We start from the raw sequence: 20437 nt of genomic DNA, 5'->3' as shown, positions 1-20437 counted from the left end.
AGTTTGACATTTGTTACTAATTTGTAGTTCACTCAAATGTGGGGTGTGAATATAAGCATTGCTTACAATTGTCTTCTACAAAGGGACAGTTATACAGACTTTCCTGTCATTTCTGTGGTCCCCTCTTCAAAACATGAATTGTTTTAAGTGCAAAATATATGAGTACAAGAGACACGGTGTTATGCTGGTGAATGAGGACCCAAAAGCGACTTAACAGAAACAGAGTCTTTATTCCAGTCTTAAACAAAAACGATAATCCTGGATATTATCTTAGGTAAATACAAAACAGGAAAACTGAAATCCTCTCGTCAGTAGAGAGGAACGACTGGAGACGCGACCACAGACTGCAGGTCGCTTCGGGAAGGCACAGGCCGTAGCTGACATAGACACCTGCTCACACGCAGCATCTGAAGAAGGCAAAAACACGACAGGGCGGAACAAGGACACAGAACAGCAAACATCAAACAAGGATCCGACAAGGACAGAAGCGGAAAACAGAGGGAGAAATAGGGACTCTAATCAGAGGGCAAAATAGGGGACAGGTGTGAAAGAGTAAATGAGGTAGTAGGAGAATGAGGAACAGCTGGGAGCAGGAACGGAACGATAGAGAGAGAGAGAGCGAGAGAGGGAGAGAGGGAGGGGGAGAGAGAGAGATAGAAAGAGGGAAAGAACCTAATAAGACCAGCAGAGGGAAACGAATAGAAGGGAAGCACAGGGACAAGACATGATAATCAATGACAAAACATGACACACGGTAAAGGTTTATTTTACTTGATTATACATTCAAAATGGGAAAGGGATATGTTCAAAGAATATGTAAAAAATACCCTCTAAATGAAAATAAATACATATAAGAATTTGTGTGAGGCAGGGGCAATAGGGAGGGGGTGGGAAAGGGATATATCAACAATGTATGGAATTGAAATATGAACTGTAAAAAAAAGTCATGAGTTGAGTAGAATACAAGACATCTCATTTTCTGTCTACTACAAAGGGACGGTTTAAACTTGAACTTTTATGTATTGTAATTTAGTCCATCTTCTATCACCTTAACTTGCACAGTAGGTATACAGGGGACATACAGACAGTGGAGCAATTGTGCTGTGATGGTTTGGGGCACACGCTATCCTGTCATTTCTTTCACTGTGTTGTTTTCCACATTTTGTACAGGTGTGGCAAGCTTCTTTTCAACAGGAGCCATTTACTTTCCAATTTGTGTTTTCCGGTGATTGTATTTCAAATATTGGGAAAGGCCTGTTTTAGCTACGTTCTGTTCACTGAACAATTTTCTGCACGTTCCCAGCTGTAGGCGATTGTGATTGGGCTACACACAATCAACAGCGAGGCAAAAATATAAAATAAGCTATTGATCCTCTGTGGCTAAATTATAGGCCTACTCGTGGAGTAGTCTTATGAATTATTTCACTTACTTTTGAACAGGCAGCAGTAATTCTATAACTTTGGAAAAAGTGTTTAAATGTATCAGGGGTGCTGGGATACATCCAGCTCCCTTCCTGCGGCTATGATTCTATAAGGAAATAAATTATGAAACTGTAATGCTGGAGAGATGAGAGTTGCAGGCTCGTGTTCATCAGAGCAGAGAGAGGGACAGAGATCATAAAAAGTTATGTGAGAGATACAGGTGTGCTTCTCTCTCACCACAGCAAAGGCCACGCATTGGTCTATAGGCTACATGTTTCGCAAACGATAAACCCGGGCCGGCCCGACTCAAATCAATTCGTGGAATATCAGACACTTTTTCACATTACGTTTTTAAGGGGCAGGAGAATTACGGAGGAGGCAACTTGAATGAACTCTGATTGCTTTTATTATAATTTTTACATTGCAAACTGACAATTATTTTTTATGGCAATAGAGATACCAGATCTTGACAAATGGGATTACGGAATGAAACAGTCCAAAACGGAGAGGTGCAGGATCCTGTTCTGGCAGGATCCGTCTCAAATTATGCTCTGCGCTCACCCATCCACCCCGACCAACCACTCTCCTTTTGTTTTTGCCTTAAGTAACCTTCTGTCTCATGTAACCGTACCAAACTTTACATATCATACTAATTTGCATGCCCTGGATTTACTTTTACTATGTTACGTCTAGTCTATGAGACCAGGCTCAGCATACAGACAAGGAGACTTCTGCAGCCTGATAGGGCCGAGTGCAGAATTCAACAACAACTCACTTGGTTTCTTTTCCAAAAAAGATTCGTTTCACTTCTTTCAATTCCTCATCTGGAATATGTGTCTCCAGTATCTTCTCCAAAGATTCAAACTCAGACCCCGGCATTGTGAGGCTCCTTCTGTACAAGTTCCACTGTCCAAACCTTGTGCTTCTGTTAGTGAACCCGATAGCCCAGTGAGCCCGCCCCGTCGTCTATTGGGCAAAATAAACATAGTCATATTTTTATTATGACTATGTTTATGCAACCTGTCCGATTCTATCACGTTTTTCTGTCATATATCATCACGAAGATGATGAGTCACGCTTTACACTGACTACAGTTAGGAAGTCTATGACAGGTCAGGTACAGTATAGACAAAGCTTGTATTGTATAGAAAACGATGTGGTATACCTTTACTAGTTGTTCAACAATTGTTCTATTTTATTTTAACTTCATTAATTGTTGTGAATACATGGATAAGTAGATTTATGCATTTAATAAGTGGTCCATATAGCCCAACTCTCACACATAGTCCTATATGAGTACAAAACGTTTCTGGACCTATACCAGCCTCTAGTATGCACAGCAGACATGCAACATTCTTACATTACCTGTTGGGATATGTTGGAATGTTAATTTATCAACCTAAATGTACCTTTGTTAAAAAAGAATCGGAGTGAATAGTACCACAGCACCAATACATTTACTGTATTAGTATGTGGATCACATCGTTTTATTCATGCATGTCCATCACCACCATTTCACCTTTCTTCCTCTCCTCTCATCATAGTCAAAGTTTTCCAGAATGGCTCTTCTTGTTTCCAGCGGTGGCCTTGCTCCAGGTCTGGTTAACAGAGCCTTTCCTTGACGGAACAGCCTTTCTGTCCCGCTCCTTACAGGGGTTGGACAGCTTCTTTAGGACCTCTGAGGTAGAACAATTGTGCAACAGTAACACGGGTGTAGACAGTACATACAAACGTACAGATTAGCCACCCCTTTTCATAGTCTTAAATCAGACTTGATGTGGGTTTGCTCAAGGGAAGGGCGGTGCACATGTACAGTAACTAGGCAAGAGAGTCATTTGGCATTACCTGCTAACTCAGGATGGCTCTTGTCCAGGTCATTTAAGAGTGGCACATACTTCTGCCCTTCAGTCCCGTCACCTTCTGGGGGCAAAATATGAAGTGAATTAAAGTTAATCCGTTTCATTACTGTAAAATATCTTTAGTAATAATAACATTTATTGCAGCCATGTTAACAACCTATCTATAACATATTAGTAGGCATAGTAATAGTGTTTGGAAAGCAATGTGAGAAACCAAACTTTCATCCCATGGGATTTTTAATATGGACATGTGAAGCCTAGTGCCTTCACCATATTTTGAGAGACTCACTGCAGATGCGTATGAGAACGTAGCTGTGCCTCTTCTTCATCAGACTGCTGGCCTGCTCCATGCTCTCCTTCTTGTCACTCAGGTTCACCAGCTCCCCTGTCCTGTCCATCAAGTCCACACAGTCTGCAGAGTACATCTTCAATGTGACCTTTACACTGGGCTCTCTCGGCCTATTACATATTCACTTATGACATCTACTCAGTCAGGAAAAAATCTGTCTGAGTTACCATATAAACTCAGCAAAAAAAAGAAACGTCCTCTCACTGTCAACTGCGTTTATTTTCAGCAAACTTAACGTGTAAATATTTGTATGAACATAACAAGATTCAACAACTGAGACATAACCTGAACAAATTCCATAGACATGTGACTAACAGAAATTGAATAATGTAATAATAATTGTTCAGAGACACATCTGCAGTCTTCATGCCTCCTTGCAGCATACCTAAGGCACGTTCTCACACAGATGAGCAGGGACCCTGGACATCTTTCTTTTGGTGTTTTTTTGAGTCAGTAGAAAGGCCTCTTTAATGTCCTAAGTTTTCATAACTGTGACCTTAATTGCCTACCATCTTATCAGGATTTGGCCAGGGTTGTTCCGGTTTTTGGTCACTAGATGCCCCCATTGTGCCTTTTGACCTTTTGTTTTCCCTTGATCCCCATTATTATTTGCACCTGTGCCTCGTTTCCCCTGATTGTATTTAAACCCTTTGTTTTCCTCAGTTCTTTGCTCTGTGTTTGTATGTTAGCACCCAGCCCTAGTACTCTGTGAATCTCTTGTTGATCCCGGTGGACTCTCTTGTGGAATTCTGTTTTTTGTTCTTGTTTGCTTGTTTTTGAGTATCTTTTGAGGCTTTTTGTGCTGTGCCTTCCACCTTGTGGATTTACCTTTTTGTCTTGGAGGATTACCTTTGTTCTTGTGGAATTCCTTTTGAGGTTGTGGAGTTACATGTTTTCCTGAAGAACTTCACTTTTTACTTAATTAAATACACCGTCTCAAGTACTGCTGTGTCTGCCTCATCTTCTGGGTTCTGCCGACTATTCGTGGCTCAGTTGGTTAAGTAACTGTTTCTCACTCCGGAGACCCGGGTTCGTAACCGGGTCCTGACACATCTGTAAGCTGTTAGTGTCTTAATGACCATTCCACAGGTGCATGTTCATTAATTGTTTATGGTTCATTGAACAAGCATGGGAAACAGTGTTTAAACCATTTACAATGAAGATCTGTTAAGTTATTTGGAATTTTACAAATTATGTTTGTAAGACATTCCTGAAAAATGGCCGTTTATGTTTTTGCTGAGTTTACATTAAACCTCACACTGCAATGTACGGTTTAATTTATATCCAGTACTGTTTGTATCACTCTTTCATACTGTAACCACACTATCAGGTTGAATTAGGAATGTGATATTTGATGAAACACATCAGAAGTTGAACTGTAAATTATTTTTCTCTATGGGAGAAGTACAGGACAGTACCTTGAGGATCCAGATCACACCTCTCCTTCAAACTGTGGATGAAGTTTAGCATCCTGCAGTTCAGGTTAAACAATTCTGTTTGGGCCTCTTTCAAAGTAATAAAAGAGAAGTATTTTTGTACACGTCCTCTTTCTATAACCACATACTTCATTAAAGTAACCTGATTGTCACATCTAAATACCCACAATGATTTTCTTAAAGTTTGTATTCTCATATGATCCGTTTATATCAACAAAGCTCTCCATTACCGTATGTCAGACATTTCATTATAGGTCAGCTGTTGACCTCCACAGAGATGATGGAATTATGCTCAATCAAATCATGTTGATGATATAGCGCCATCTTTTACTTACCTCCAAACTGCACTGTGACAAACATTTCTCCTTCTCTCTATACAAAATGCTTCAGACCAGACCTCTATAGCCCCCTCCTGTAATGTTGCTACAAGCAGCTGAAGCACTCGCCTCTTCCATAGAGCCAAAAGAAGTAATGAGTTTGGGCTAAGCACACAGTGCCACAATAGGGGGTGTTAAATCAATGTTGTTGACTACAATCACACTTAGTGACAAAGCTTTGGCACTGAGGGATTGGCCATTGTGAATGGCTTCTGCAGTTGCTCTGAGCAAACCGACAGTTGACAGGGTAAATATTCTGTTTGGAATTTTAACCAGACATGTAAACAGTTTTGAACTGTTGCAGGGACCTCACATTCCCCCATGGTGTCGATAACCCCTCTGACACCCACTCTTCTCTCTTCTCCTTTCAAAAGATGAGATGACAGGAAGCCTTTTATGTGAAGAGACTGTTTTTGTTTGTATCCATGGAGTCAATATACAGACAGAGTTTTTACTGCTACTTGTTGAACACTGTGGTCTAACAGCTATACTGTGGGGGATGACTTATTGTCAGCCGACCACTAACTGGAATTGAAAACAAGACTGTGTATGACCTATAGAAACAATGCTACACTACTATCTAGCGAATTAAAATGGCAAGCCAGTTGTTACCACAAGCCTCATCACAACAACTCTAAGAGAGCAATATTCTGTCTTTATGCTTAAAGATGTTAGGGGCAGGAATCAGCTTTTCCTCTTACTTTACAAATACCACACAAGTTGTATTGAATACACTTCACACAATCTTTACTTACCACCATAACACTGACAGGTACAGTAGATCATCTGAGGACCTAAGTCCATTCATGGCAAGGCCTGCTGACTTGTATATGCTACATCAAGCGGGGCTGGTGAGAGATAAACCATCAACACTGAACTATGAATAAACTAGTATTTCCCCCTCTATGACCATGAAGAGAATTGCATTGCTCAAATCACACTATCAATCAGGTGAGCCAAGAATACCAGACCATCGAACACTTGATAGATTGTACAGTGAATGAGGCACTAGAACCACTTAGTGACAGAATTAGATTAGTCTTGTTCAGTGAGCACCATTACTCATGGCCAAATGTACAGTACACCATGTACAGTATCAGGACCAATGGTCATCACTGAGTCATGACAGGAAGGTAACATAACCCCCCAGGTCACTTAGGACAGTCACAGGTATATAATTTTACATTAGATTTGAGTCATTTAGCCGACGGTCTCATCCAGAGCGAATTACAGTAGTGAGTGCATACATGTTCCTACGTTTTCTTATATTAACAGTGGAGGTTAGTACAGTAACACTGGAATAAAAATAAATGTGAGTGAGGATGACACTGTAAAACAAGTGGTGAGTGAGAGATGTATTGGTCAGAATGGCCACAGCTAAAAGGGTGGGTTGTTGAAATCTGATTTAGTTATGTCAGAAATGGGGGGAGAGACAATATGTTGTTGTGCAGAAAACACCAGTCAACTAGGCTGGGAGCATCTTTAAAAAACATTCAAATGTCATTTCAGGAAGCCCGTGAGAGAATATCAAAAGGAGAATGCCCTGTAACCCTGTAACCTGGAATCATCAGGGAATTTGGATAAAAGCTGGGAAAGCTTGAGAAATCTGAGGATCTCACAGCTTGTGATAGGGGACATAAATCCCATAGAGGGCCTGTCTGCTCTAGTCTGCTCCCTCCTCAGACTCACCAGCAAGCCTGCCTCCGGAGCTTCACTTCCCTTTGTCCAAAACTCCTCCCTGCTTGGAGCAAAGCCATGGTGAGCCCTAGAACTTTCTCTGCGCTTATTGATCCATTTTGGGAAAGCTAATTGATCAATAGTTGGGAAAGCTTATTGATCAATAGTTGGGAAAGCTTATTGATCAATAGTTGGGAAAGCTTATTGATCAATAGTTGGGAAAGCTTATTGATCAATAGTTGGGAAAGCTGATTGATCAATAGTTGGGAAAGCTTATTGATCAATAGTTGGGAAAGCTTATTGATCAATAGTTGGGAAAGCTTATTGATCAATAGTTGGGAAAGCTGATTGATCAATAGTTGGGAAAGCTTATTGATCAATAGTTGGGAAAGCTGATTGATATAATATATAATAATATATGCCATTTAGCAGACGCTTTTATCCAAAGCGACTTACAGTCATTGATATTGATTGATCAATAGTTGGGAAAGCTGATTGATCAATAGTTGGGAAAGCTTATTGATCAATAGTTGGGAAAGCTGATTGATCAATAGTTGGGAAAGCTTATTGATCAATAGTTGGGAAAGCTTATTGATCAATAGTTGGGAAAGCTGATTGATCAATAGTTGGGAAAGCTGGATAAGAGCGTCTGCTAAATGACTTAAATGTAAATGTAATAGTTGGGAAAGCTGATTGATCAATAGTTGGGAAAGCTGATTGATCAATAGTTGGGAAAGCTTATTGATCAATAGTTGGGAAAGCTGATTGATATGGGAAAGCTTATTGATCAATATTTGGGAAAGCTGATTGATCAATAGTTGGGAAAGCTGATTGATCAATAGTTGGGAAATTGATCAATAGTTGGGAAAGCTATTGATCAATAGTTTGATTGATCAATAGTTGGGAAATTGATCAATAGTTATTGATCAATAGTTGGGAAAGCTTATTGATCAATAGTTGATTGATCAATAGTTGGGAAAGCTGATTGATCAATAGTTGGGAAAGCTTATTGATCAATAGTTGGGAAAGCTTATTGATCAATAGTTGGGAAAGCTTATTGATCAATAGTTGGGTAAGCTAATTGATCAATAGTTGGGAAAGCTTATTGATCAATAGTTGGGAAAGCTTATTGATCAATAGTTGGGAAAGCTGTACAGTAATTGTAATGCGTAAACAGTGCAACATGGAAACGCAAACAAATACACTTAGAAATGACAATTACATATAAATATTTATTTTCAAACAGGAGGTATTGCGTCCTGTATTGCATCTGAAAATGTGAAAATGCAGAGAATGCCATAGCTATGTAACTCTTGAGAGTATATTCAGTGAAAAATGTAAGCTGTATGTGTCATTGATGAATTATTTTGGCCATTTAATTGTCTGTGTAATCTCAACGATCAGCTCAACAGTTTTGGTTTGTGTTACTGACAGTTAGACAAGTTGAGAAAGTGCCCAGTAGTTTAGATATTCCTCAAAATAGTTTAAAACCATTATCATTTTTTGAGCATTCATACATTTGCAAGATCATAAACCTGAACATCTAAGGGATTGCTCTTATCATGTCCATCTGTATGGGGCACAAACATTCTAAATCAATGCAGTAGTACCGTCCCCTCATCACGAACCTGGAACATCCCTGCCATCCCCAAACACACAAGATTCATCATAAAGGTGATTTAATAAAACCTCACCAGTTATCATAGAACAAAAGTCAATTGTGAGGATTCCGATTTAAGCACCAGACATGTCACAGAGCAAGAGAATAAACATCGTAAACAGAATCACATTTAACCATTCGAGTCACATTAACGTTTCTTCCATAAATAACTAAAATGATTTTTGTTTGCAAATTTAAATAGAATTGTTCATGCCCCCAAAATAAGTTGTTCTCTTCCGCATGGTGAATGTACAGTAGGCTTTGTATGCTTGCCTTTGTGTAGGTCCTCGTTTCGTACTCATTCAGGACCAACGGTTACAATCCTTGGCGATAGAATGCCTCCAAGTATGTGGAATTACACCATCTGGATACAACCAAACTCTGATCCTCAGATTGTGAGCCTGACTGCCCAGTAATCTACTATGAGCTGACTCCAAAACAATGTACACATCAGCAGTAATTTCACACCAAAGGCCAGGTGATAACGATCCTTTGTAGCTGTCTAATGCCCATTCTGTGTCCATTATAACACCTCAGTGAGCTCAGTGAAGCAGGTTTTATGTTTATAGAACAGTGTTTTGACCTGGACAGGGGAGAGATCCTGCCTGTTCTTTACCTCTTCCACCTCCGGACCATTGTGAGACTGCTGCTGCTGGTCCCCATACTGCAGGGGATGACATAACGGGTGTGTATGTGTCTGTCTGAGAGGCTGTGGCACAGGGGGGCTTTCCCTGTCATTGTGGGAGCTAATCACGGTAAGAGGGTGGTTGTGAATGGGCGCTGGCTTCAGACCGCCACCTGCAGGTTTGGTATGGCTATGACAGTGGTGGGAGCTCTCACAGCTGCTGCTGCTATACTCGGTAAAGAGATCGAAGCGGAGGCCATTGGCCTTAGCCCTTACTGAGCCGCTGATACTGTTGTGGGTGGAGGTGTGGCTGCTGCCACCAATGTCAAACGGATCCCGGCGGAACAGGACATGGCGGCGGATGACCCTCTTGAAGGTGTGGCGGAACTCCTGGATGCGGTTTGCGTAGATGAAGGGGTTGACCACTGAGTTGCCGTGAGAGAGGATGATGGCAACGTATATGATCCAGAGGGGCGGGCGGGCACACTGAGGGCAGAACAGGGTGAAGCAGTTGATGATGTGCAGCGGCAGCCAACAGATGGCAAACAGGCCCACGATGATGGCCAGCGACTTAGCCGCCTGGACCTCCTTCTGCAGGGTGGAGTGGGACTTCCCCCCGTGGACAGCCTTCAGTTCTATGAGCTTCAGCTGATGCCGAGCTGCCATGAAGATCCGCAGGTAGATGACCAGCATGAGTAGCAGAGGCATCAGCACACAGGCGAAGAAGTTAAAGTAGACCATATAGTCCATGACCACCACATCCTCAAACAGGCACTCCATCAGGCCTGGGGGACAGGTGCTGTTGGGGCGCTCAGTGAACTTATTCCAGCCCAGCATCGGGGTCAGGCCGATGATGATGGACAGCACCCAGCAGACAGCAATTATCCCCTTGGCACGCTGGCCTGTCACCAGGCTATTGTACCTGTGGGAATAATAAAGATATGGACTGTCAGTAAGACACACATTATGGGCTCTCTTGGCTGGAGGAGGATAAGTTCTCTCTGGAGGGTTAGACTCCCCCAGAGGTTAAGGGATAGTGAGTTAAATAATAAACACTATAATAGTGGGCATATCATTAGCTAGGTTTCCATCCAATTTGCGACCAATTTTAATGAGAATATTCTAAAATCTTTATTAACCAATATGCGCATTTTCCCACCAGAGATGTTTCCATCAAACATACTTTTTGCAGATAAAAGGCTGTGCATGATGACATTTTCAAATCTACTGATGGTTTTGTCACAAAAACTGTTGTGGTATTCAGCAAAAGTGCCCACTCCAGTCTTATAACACATGCACTCTAGCCAACAGCTCACAGATACAGCAGGTAGGCTACCTACATTATGTGATTATTATGGATAAGAGCAATATTATTTTTATTTGTCAAATGGCAGCCAAGCATCGATTATCATGTCACCAGAATAAGACCCTTGATATGTATTGGAAAGGAGCATCAAGCTCATCACCTTTAACATCCACCACACTGTGAAGTTCATCATCAATTCTTTCATCTGTAGCCTAATAAACTGCATGCTTTCCCGAGTCGTAGTGGGAGGACAACACAACATACACTACATGAACAAAAATATGTGGACACCTGCTCATCTAATATCTCATGCCAAAATCATGGGCATTAATATGGAGTTGGTCCCCATTTGCTGCTATAACAGCATCCCCTCTTCTGGGAAGGCTTTCCACTAGATGTTGGAACATTTCTGCGGGGACTTGCTTCCAATCAGCCACAACAGCATTAGTGAGGTGGGGCACTGATGTTGGGCGATTAGGCCTGACTCTCAGTCGGCGTTCCAATTCATCCCATAGATGTTGGGGTTGAGGTCAGGGCTCTGTGCAGGCCAGTCAAGTTCTTTCGCACCGATCTCGACAAACCATTTCTGTATGGACCTCGCTTTGTGCACGGGGGCATTGTCATGCTGAAACAGGAAAGGGCCTTCCCCAAACTTGGGTTGGAAGCACAGAATTGTCTAGTATGTAATTGTATGCTGTAGCATTAAGATTTCCCTTCACTGGAACTAAGGGACCTAGCCCAAACCATAAAAAAACAGCCCTAGACAATTATTTCCCCTCCACCAAACTTTACAGTTCACACTATGCATTCGGGCTAGTAGCGTTCTCCTGTCATCCGCCAAACTCAGATTTGTCCGTCGGACTGCCAGATGGTTTAGCGTGATTTATCACTTTGGAGTCCAATGATGGAGAGCTTTACACCACTTCAGGCGACTCTTGGCATTGCGCATGGTGATCTTTGGCTTGTGTGCGGCAAGTCGGCCATGGAAACCCATTTCATGAAGCTCCCGATGAACAGTTATTGCGCCGGCCTTGCTTCCAGAGGCAGTTGGAACTCGGTAGTGAGTGTTTCAATTGAAGACGGGCGATTTTTACGCAATATGTGCTTCTGCACTCGGCGGTCCCAGTCTGTCAGCTTATGTAGCCTATCATTTCCAGCTGAGCCATTGTTGCTCCTAGAAGTTTCCACTTCACAATAACAGCACTTGCAGTTGACCAGGGCAGCCCTAGCAGGGCAGAAATTTGAAGCTGACTTGTTGGAAAGGTGGCATCCTATGACGGTGCCATGTGGACAGTCACTGAGCTCTTCAGTAAGGCCATTCTACTGCTAATGTTTGTCTATGGCGATTGCATGGCTGTGTGCTCAATTTTACACCCGTCAGCAACAGGTGTGGCTGAAATAGCCGAATCCACTAATTTGAAGGGCTGTCCACATACTCTTGTATATATGGTGTATCATTGCGTGACTCTAAGTTTACTTCGACATGATAGTTATTATATCAATATTTGCGCATAAAGGCATTTGCACTGCTTTTCTTGCATAATTAATTTTATAGACACAAAGAGATCCCACCATGTCGAACTAACAAATTGTCTGTCGGCATATATAACATTGCCCGGTTGTGACTTGTTTCATGCGTCAGTTAATTCATCTGCATGAAATGTTTGGATGGAAATGTGGTTAGACTATCTTTTTATGGGAAAACCTCTCATCTAAGTTATAAAAAGAAACTTAAAAACAAAACGTCAGTATTTAGAAGGGAAGTCTATTTCAAGTGTCTGTTGGTCAGTGTGGGAGTGCAGCTGATTTTTTTGGGCCTGTTTCTGTCACATTCTCTAGACGTTGAGGTTGAAAGGTTAGCTGTGAGAAAACAGCAACCCCCCCTGTGCAGCAACACAGACATGCACAAATGCCCTTAACACATCCCAGGGACACAACAGAACAGCAATCTTGGACGCAATAAAAAGGGAATGAATGGCATGTTGTTTTTAGGTAATGCACACTATCAAATATGCCGGTAGGAGTGAGGTTGAAAAGAGTGTGTGAGCAACAATCTACACACACTATCCAGAAAGTGTATTAGTAATTACTGATTAATAATACATTTTAGGGAATAATGTAATTTATATTTGTATATCAAGGAAAATAAATGACTAGTCTGAACAGCTATTTTATTTTTTACATGCTTATAGTTCTGAATGGGGATCATGGTCTGTATAAACTATTAGTAAGAGGAGATTGCAGTTAACTGGGTGAGATGGCCTCCTAGGAGACTATAGCTGGTTCCACTGCGGAAATCAAAAGCTCATCTGGCCATTTGGTCCAAAAACCTAAAGGTCATTTAAAAATAGCACGGTCCTCTGCTACTCTATTCTGAAAATATCTCACACAGATTTTAAGATTAAGAAAAATGTAGCAATGTGCTACTGGCATAAAGCATGAACTACACAATGTACCTGCAACCTGGGTAGGCAAATCAATCAATAACCCTATACAGCCTCAAAGGGTAGATTTAAATCTTTGAAAAGCCTAACCCAGGGGTGGGAAACTTTTTGACTCGAGGGCCACATAGGGATTTTGAAATTTGGCCGCTCCGATTTCTTGTGGGCCAATTTGTTAGTCAGCATCAATTTGCGGGACAGAAATATGGCAGTTATTTAAAATATAAAGGGTCCAATATCATTTCTACATACTTTCTACTTTTTTTAACCTAAAATAATACTTTCCCCCCAAAAGTTGTTTGCTCACCCCTGGTCTAACCTCTTTCTCCATATATGGGAGTGGAAAGCAGCGCGGCAGCAGCAATATGTTTAAAATGGTTAGCACACTCTCTGTTATGGTCATACAATTGGAACTGACCTGAGGGGTATCTTGATAGCGATGTAGCGGTCTATGGCAATGGCCAGCAGGCTGAAGATGGAGCTCTGGGTGAGCACCAGCACAAAGCAAGCAATGAAGAGGCAACCATAGAAGTTGGAGCAGAAGCCTGTGCTGATGACGATGGAAAAGGGGATACCCAGCACTCCCACAGCAATGTCTGCCACCGCCAGGGACACCACAAAGAAGTTGGTGATGCTCTGCAGGTTGCTGTTGAGACAGACGGCCCAGCAGACCAGCACATTGCCCAACACAGACAGTACAGCTATCAGCAGCTCCAGCACAATGTAGATGACAGACGCAGCATCGTTCAGCATGGTGAGAAGAGCAGCGAGGTCACTGAGGAGGAGGGAGGACCATTCTCCTCAAGGTCCATAGCTGCAGCCTGGCAGCAGTTCACTTACTCTATAGGGTGTATCTCACTGCCTGGGACTATGGCTGAGCTCTCCACACAGAGACCACTTCACCTTAAAGCCTCTTAGAAGTCCCACACAGTTGGTGGTCAGATAAGCAGTCCAAAGGCTAAGGCATTCTCCTCACTTAACATATAAGGCATGACAGTCTCCTTTCTGTTATGGTATCTGCTGTCCTTTTCTGGCCCTCTCCTCTCAAGTCCTTCACCGCCACTGTTTGAAGATTCAGCCCTGTGAAACTCAGATGGGGCTCAGACTGAGCCAGGAAGTGATCACATGGGCGTCATACTGCTGCTGATAAAGGGAAGAAAGAGTAAATAAAGTGGAAATGCTGAATTCAGAAATGACTACACAAAATACCAGTGAATAAGAGACTTTCCATCAAATATTAACCACATTTGAAGTCAAACAATAAATTACAATGTATTGTCTGCCATGATACTCTGGAATTTCCAATGTAGCAAGTCAAATAACAATTGTACTGTTTACTTTACATAGACAATGTACTGCATTCCCCATACAACTGCCGGTCATCATCATTGATATTTGATCCGAAACAACATCAAGATCTGCAATAGTAAGCACTGACATCTGACTACAGTATACTGACTACATTACACTACCTGAGCAACTGCAGTGGTCATGTTAACACATGATAACTGACTTTCCACCAATCCTCCTTTTTACCATTAACAACAGTCACTAAACTGTAAACCAGGGCTAGAGGAAATAATGCCATGATGACACGGTGGTGTTATGGAGCCACTATCACACTGACAGTTAAATGTCAGCTGTACCAGAGAGAGGAAGCAGCCAGATGCTTCAGGGACTGGAATTTTCTATGTCCCCCTGAGATCATCCAACCCCTGCCTGATAAGGAGAAAGTAGTCTTGAGGACATCCAGAGACAGAATCACTAAATGAGGACACCAAATTAAGCATTCAAATTTCGTTAGAGAAGGGTGTCGTCACGCTTAAGAAAAACAAAAAAACGAATAAAAACAATTAAATTAGTACAGTATGTGCTTTGGGATTACAGCAGGCATAATCTACACTTGAAATGACAATTGTTTTAAACAAGGTCTAATTTGTCAATCAACTGTGGTCACTGTGCCACGCTCAATTTCCCTGGAATTATATATGAGTGTGAAAAGGTTTACAAACTCCTTTCATACAGAACTCTGATCATGTTTATGGAGAATTCCCACAGTGAAGCCAATGATGTTTTCTGAGGTTACTCATGGTTTCAGGAGAGAGCAGTTGTGATGGAACTGAAAGGCCTTTGCTCTCAGAAACATTTCCATTCAGGTGGGACTGAGGTTTTTTCCGACCAATCTCAGTTACTGTTTTAAATTTATCACACACATACAGTATAAGGCACAGAGGCTGCTGTTGCAAATAGTGTCAGTCTTGGAGCACATGTAACCCAACAGTAACAGATCTGATAGCCATAGACTAGTATACTGTAGGAAAAACCCTTTGCATTGCAAAAAGCCTATAATGCAGTCGTGAAAAGAAAAGGCAACATTTTGTTCACCCTCACACAGAGTGGTACCTTCAATATAGAGTTTACAACTGGATTAGAAGTGACATCTCAATGTGACTGCATATGTGACCCTATCTCAGTCACCTTACAACAGCAGACAAAAACGAGGTAATAACAGGGTATTTCAGTTGTCCCCTTTGACAGCACTTGAGGGGTATGAATAGTCCAAGTATAGTCTATAATGTTAAATTCATTTTTATTCCATTGTGAAACAGCTGTAGCAAACAAGAGCTCTGATTGTATTTTGCTGAACAGTGGACCCTGGTGGTTGGATTTAAACCAAGCGTAGTGCTTTGATACTGCATCTCAGATTTAATTAAAGTATTATTTAAAGTAACTGTCTAGTGTTTCCAGATTTCTATGAAATATGAAGGGTCATTAATTACGTGAAATTGTTGTAATTCCAATAAATTATGATAAAGCATGTTAAAAAGCATCTTTTCTGTGTTGGAATGGTGTAGACGTACCCCAACAACAGAAGGGTGTGGGTGTATATGGGTCATAAAATAATTATGTAAGTAGACCACTGATTGGCTAGCTCATCGATGACATCATCCTCTATGAGGAAATAGCAAACATTAAAAAAAAAAAAAAAAACGTTATATCAAATTTATGCTTTGGTCACAAATATGAGCATGAAACAAAAACATTATTTGTGTATGAGTTAACAGAATATGAATTTATAAATGTTAGATTTTATCTGGACAGTTACTTTAAGCTTGACACAAAATATGTTCAGGCTTGACACAAAAAGCTAATTAAATAATTCCCATGAAGATAAACCAACTGAAAATACAGGGCCTCAATAAGTGCACATTAATAGCTTCATGTAAGACTGTTTGCTGAGGAAACCAGAGAACATAAGGAATCTGACTCCCACTTTAATACACTTACCTGGAGAGGTAAAACCACTGTGGTAAAATGGAAACCTAATATACTTGGCACACCCATCAACATTATCCTTACCAGTAAGTGACAGTATTAGTATCCCTAACTATCTACTCACCTCCATCTTGTAGTTCCCTATCAAAGAGGGAGTATTTGTTTATTTGGATCCCCAATAGCTTTTGCAGAAGCAGCAGCTACTCTTCCTGGGGTCCACAAAAAACACAAAACATGACGAGTAACAAAACACTGATACACTGCTAGACAAGGACAGTCACATTCATGTTTAAATACAATGATTTACAAACAACATAACACACAAGGGGATCTGTGTAAACATAATATCTAGAAATACATAAAGTGATTAAAAAACTTCCCAAAATGTATTGGGCACAATTATCCATAATATACAGTGCCTTCAGAAAGTATGCATACCCCTTGACTAATTCCACATTTCTTGTGTTACAGTCTGAATTCAAAATCTATAAAAATACAACAAATCTCACCCATCTACACACAGTACCCCATAATGACAAAGTGAAAACATGTTTTTAGACATTTTTCCAAATTGGATAGAATTCCAAGTGTTTGGATTTCTAGTTCACCCTTCTAACTCAATTTTATTCATCTATTATCTATGAATTAATCCATGTATGTAAGCGCTTTGCACACCTGGATTGTACAATATTTGCACATGATTCTGTTCAACATTCTTCAAGCTCTGTCAAGTTGGTTGTTGATCATTGCTAGACAGCCATTTTCAAGTCTTGCCATAGATTGTCAAGACGATTTAATTAAAAACTGTAACGAGGCCACTCAGGAACATTCAACGTCATTTTGGTAAGCTCCAGTGTATCCTGTATTTGGCCTTCTGTTTTAGGTTATTGTCCTGCTGAAAGGTGAATTTGTCTCCTAGTGTCTGTTGGAAAGCATACTGAACCAGGCATACCCATAACATGATGCAGCCACCAACATTCTTGAACATATGAAGAGTGGTACTGAGTGATGTGTTGTGTTTGATTTCAAACCATTAAGTTAATTTCTTTGCCACATATTTAGGAGGCTTACTTTAGCACCTTACTGCAAACAGGATGAAGGTTTTGGAAGATTTTTTATTCTGTACAGTTTCCTTCTTTTCACTCTGCCATTTAGGTTAGTATTGGGGAGTAACTACAATTCTCAGTTTTCTCCTATCACAGCCATTAAACTCTGTAACTGTTTTAAAATCCTCTTTGGCCTCATGGTGAGTTGTTTCTTTTCTCTCTGGCAACTGAGTTAGAAAGGATGCCTGTATCTTTGTAGTGGCCAGGTTTATTGATACACCATCCAAAGTGTAATTAATAAGTTCACCATGCTCAAAAGGTTATTAAATGTTGGCTTTTATTTTTTTTACCCATCTACCAATAGGTGCCCTTGTTTGCGAGCCATTGGAAAACCTCCCTGGTCTTTGTGGTTAAATCTGTGTTTGAAATTCACTTCTCGACTGAGGGACCTTACAGAGAATTGTGTGTTTGGGGTACAGAAATGAGGTAGTCTTTCAAAAATCATGTTAAAACACTATTAATGCACACAGAGTGAGTTATTGCAACTTATTATGTGACTTAAGGAAATCTTTCCTCCTGAATTTATTTAGGCTTGCCATAATAAAGGGGTTGAATACTTATTGACTCAAGACATTTCAGTTTATCATTTTTTATTAATTTGTAAAAAAGTCAAATAACATAATTCCGTTTTGACATTATGAGATATTGTGTGAAGGCCAGTTACACATAATGTCAATTTAATCCATTTTAAATTCAGGCTGTAACAACATAATGTGGAAGAAGTCAACGGGTGTGAATACTTTCTGAAGGCACTGTAAACCTTGCATAGGCTGTCCCGTGTCTGTGTACCTGGCCGAAAATCCTTTAGATTGCACCAGCACTAACTGTTGTATAAACGTACATTGTCTAACAAAATGTTTAATTAGGCTATTCATTAAATAGTTAAAATAATCTAAATGCAAACCCCTTGACTTCTATCCAATTCTATGTTCAATAAAAATAACGTACCTTTTTAAATGTATGCCTCGTCGTATTCGAAATGAATTACAATCTTTTTAGAAATTAGTTTTCACCATATTTATAATCATCGCTTAATAAAATAATATAATTCCTCGAAACCCCGTTGTGAAGAATAAGAAATGGGAAACTCAATTTGTTAGGCTACTTGTGCGCTCCGCTCCCACTGTTTCACTACCGATTCTCCGTTCAATACCTCAGGCTGACCAGATTTACACCACGTGATCGGTGTTGTGTTCGTGCGGATAATTACTTTTCTACACTGAGAAAACGGACAGTTGTTTTGGTTTTAGCCTGCCTTGACCTGTCTATTGCCTGCCCCTGTTGGAATATTAAACCATTGTCAATTTGGCATGTCTGCATCTGGGTCTTACCTTGATTCCCGATAGAACTGCTGTTATTGTAAATGGTTAGCTAACTGATATATTCTAGCTAGTCACCTCCAAAATGATTGGCAAAAAATACTTTATAAATACAAATACTGAGCTATATTGTAGGCCTACGGAAAAAAAGTATATTTTATACAATTGCTCAAATATGTTTTAAGTAATTTTAAAAAAGGTGTCAATTATTAGCACCTTTTTTCAATACTTTGTGTACCTTGCCCTTGTGAGGATAACAACATTAACATTTAGCCTTTTTCTAGAACTCAGATCATTCCTCCATACAGAATCTTTCCAGAGCCTTGATATCCTTCGGTCTGCACTTATGGACTGCCCTCTTCAATTCAAACCACAGGTTCTCAATGGGGTTCAAGTCCGGAGACCGAGATGGTCATTGCAAAATGTAGAATTTGTGGTAAATTAACAATTTCTTTATGGATTTTAATGTTTGCTTGGGTCATTGTCTAGCTTTACGATCCACTTGAGGCCAAGTTTCAGCCTCATGGCTTAGGCAACCAGGTTTTTGGCTAAAATGTCCTGGTACTTGGTAAGTTATTGATGCTGTTGACCCTAACAAGAGCCCCAGGTCTAGTGGAAGCAAAACATCCCTATAAAATCAAAGATCCACCACCATATTTTACAGTAGGTATGAGGTTCTTTTCTGCATATGCATCCTTCCTTCAAAGCCAAAACCACCACTGGTGTGTGTAGACAAAAAGCTCTATTTACATCTTATCTGACATAGCACCCAGTTCCAATCTAAGTGTCATGAGAATTTTCAATCCCAATGATAGTAACTATCAATCAATCAATAGCTTTGACCAATCCCCGAGGTTTGTAAGACCGTGGGTATAATAATAATTAGGCAAAGACTCAGCTTTATGCAAAAGGTCTGTACAGTTTATTCAGAGAACGTTCTAAAGTCAAGAATACAAAGACATCCATTTTATACCAGGCTCCTTAATTACGCACATACTTTCACACAAACAGTAGATATCCTACGCACATACATACACACAAACAGTAGGTGAGTTTCCCAAGTGAGGATGGCTTTCACTTCAGCAGTAATAAATTCATGAACTTCTTTGAGGAAAAGATCATGATCATTAGAAAGCAAATTACGGACTCCCCTTTAAATCTGCGTATTCCTCCAAAGCTCAGTTGTCCTGAGTCTGCACAACTCTGCCAGGACGTAGGATCAAGAGAGACACTCAAGTGTTTTAGTACTAGATCTCTTGACACAATGATGAAGAAAATCATGGCCTCTAAACCTTCAAGCTGCATACTGGACCCTATTCCAACTAAACTACTGAAAAAGCTGCTTCCTGTGCTTGGCCCTCCTATGTTGAACATAATAAACAGCTCTCTATCCACCGGATGTGTACCAAACTCACTAAAAGTGGCAGTAATAAAGCCTCTCTTGAAAAAGCCAAACCTTGACCCAGAAAATCTAAAAAACTATCGGCCTGTATCGAATCTTCCATTCCTTTCAAATATTTTAGAAAAAGCTGTTGCGCAGCAACTCACTGTCTTCCTGAAGACAAACAATGTATACAAAAATGC

At 40.6% G+C, this 20437-nt stretch overlaps 2 protein-coding genes across 7 annotated transcripts; both read right to left on the bottom strand.

Moving 5' to 3' along the window:
• Window positions 1–350: 350 nt before the first annotated feature.
• Window positions 351–5536, bottom strand: LOC124033354 (uncharacterized protein C22orf15-like). 5 transcript variants are annotated; one of them, XM_046345366.1, is made up of 6 exons: window positions 5402–5523; window positions 5049–5135; window positions 3571–3693; window positions 3268–3342; window positions 2942–3100; window positions 351–407 (listed from the first exon to the last, which is right to left on the bottom strand). In XM_046345366.1, exons 1-5 carry the CDS (start codon window positions 5424–5426, stop codon window positions 2967–2969), a joined length of 444 nt encoding a protein of 147 aa, XP_046201322.1. In that variant the 5' UTR covers window positions 5427–5523; the 3' UTR covers window positions 351–407; window positions 2942–2966. The 5 variants fall into 5 exon arrangements, with proteins under 5 accessions (XP_046201322.1, XP_046201323.1, XP_046201321.1 ...); XM_046345367.1 differs by lacking the exon at window positions 351–407 and adding an exon at window positions 613–672; XM_046345365.1 differs by lacking the exon at window positions 351–407 and having other exon boundaries at window positions 881–3100.
• Window positions 5537–8351: 2815 nt separating this feature from the next.
• Window positions 8352–18665, bottom strand: LOC124033353 (adenosine receptor A2b-like). Of its 2 annotated transcripts, XM_046345362.1 has the most exons (4): window positions 18483–18665; window positions 16553–16637; window positions 13571–14295; window positions 8352–10327 (listed from the first exon to the last, which is right to left on the bottom strand). In XM_046345362.1, exons 3-4 carry the CDS (start codon window positions 13903–13905, stop codon window positions 9304–9306), a joined length of 1359 nt encoding a protein of 452 aa, XP_046201318.1. In that variant the 5' UTR covers window positions 13906–14295; window positions 16553–16637; window positions 18483–18665; the 3' UTR covers window positions 8352–9303. The 2 variants fall into 2 exon arrangements, with proteins under 2 accessions (XP_046201318.1, XP_046201319.1); XM_046345363.1 differs by lacking the exons at window positions 16553–16637; window positions 18483–18665 and having other exon boundaries at window positions 13571–16542.
• Window positions 18666–20437: the final 1772 nt, after the last annotated feature.

The sequence above is a fragment of the Oncorhynchus gorbuscha genome, linkage group LG04 (assembly GCF_021184085.1).
Source record: "Oncorhynchus gorbuscha isolate QuinsamMale2020 ecotype Even-year linkage group LG04, OgorEven_v1.0, whole genome shotgun sequence".
In the NCBI taxonomy this organism is placed as follows: Eukaryota; Metazoa; Chordata; class Actinopteri; order Salmoniformes; family Salmonidae; genus Oncorhynchus; species Oncorhynchus gorbuscha.
This window is presented reverse-complemented; position numbering and strand designations above follow the sequence as displayed.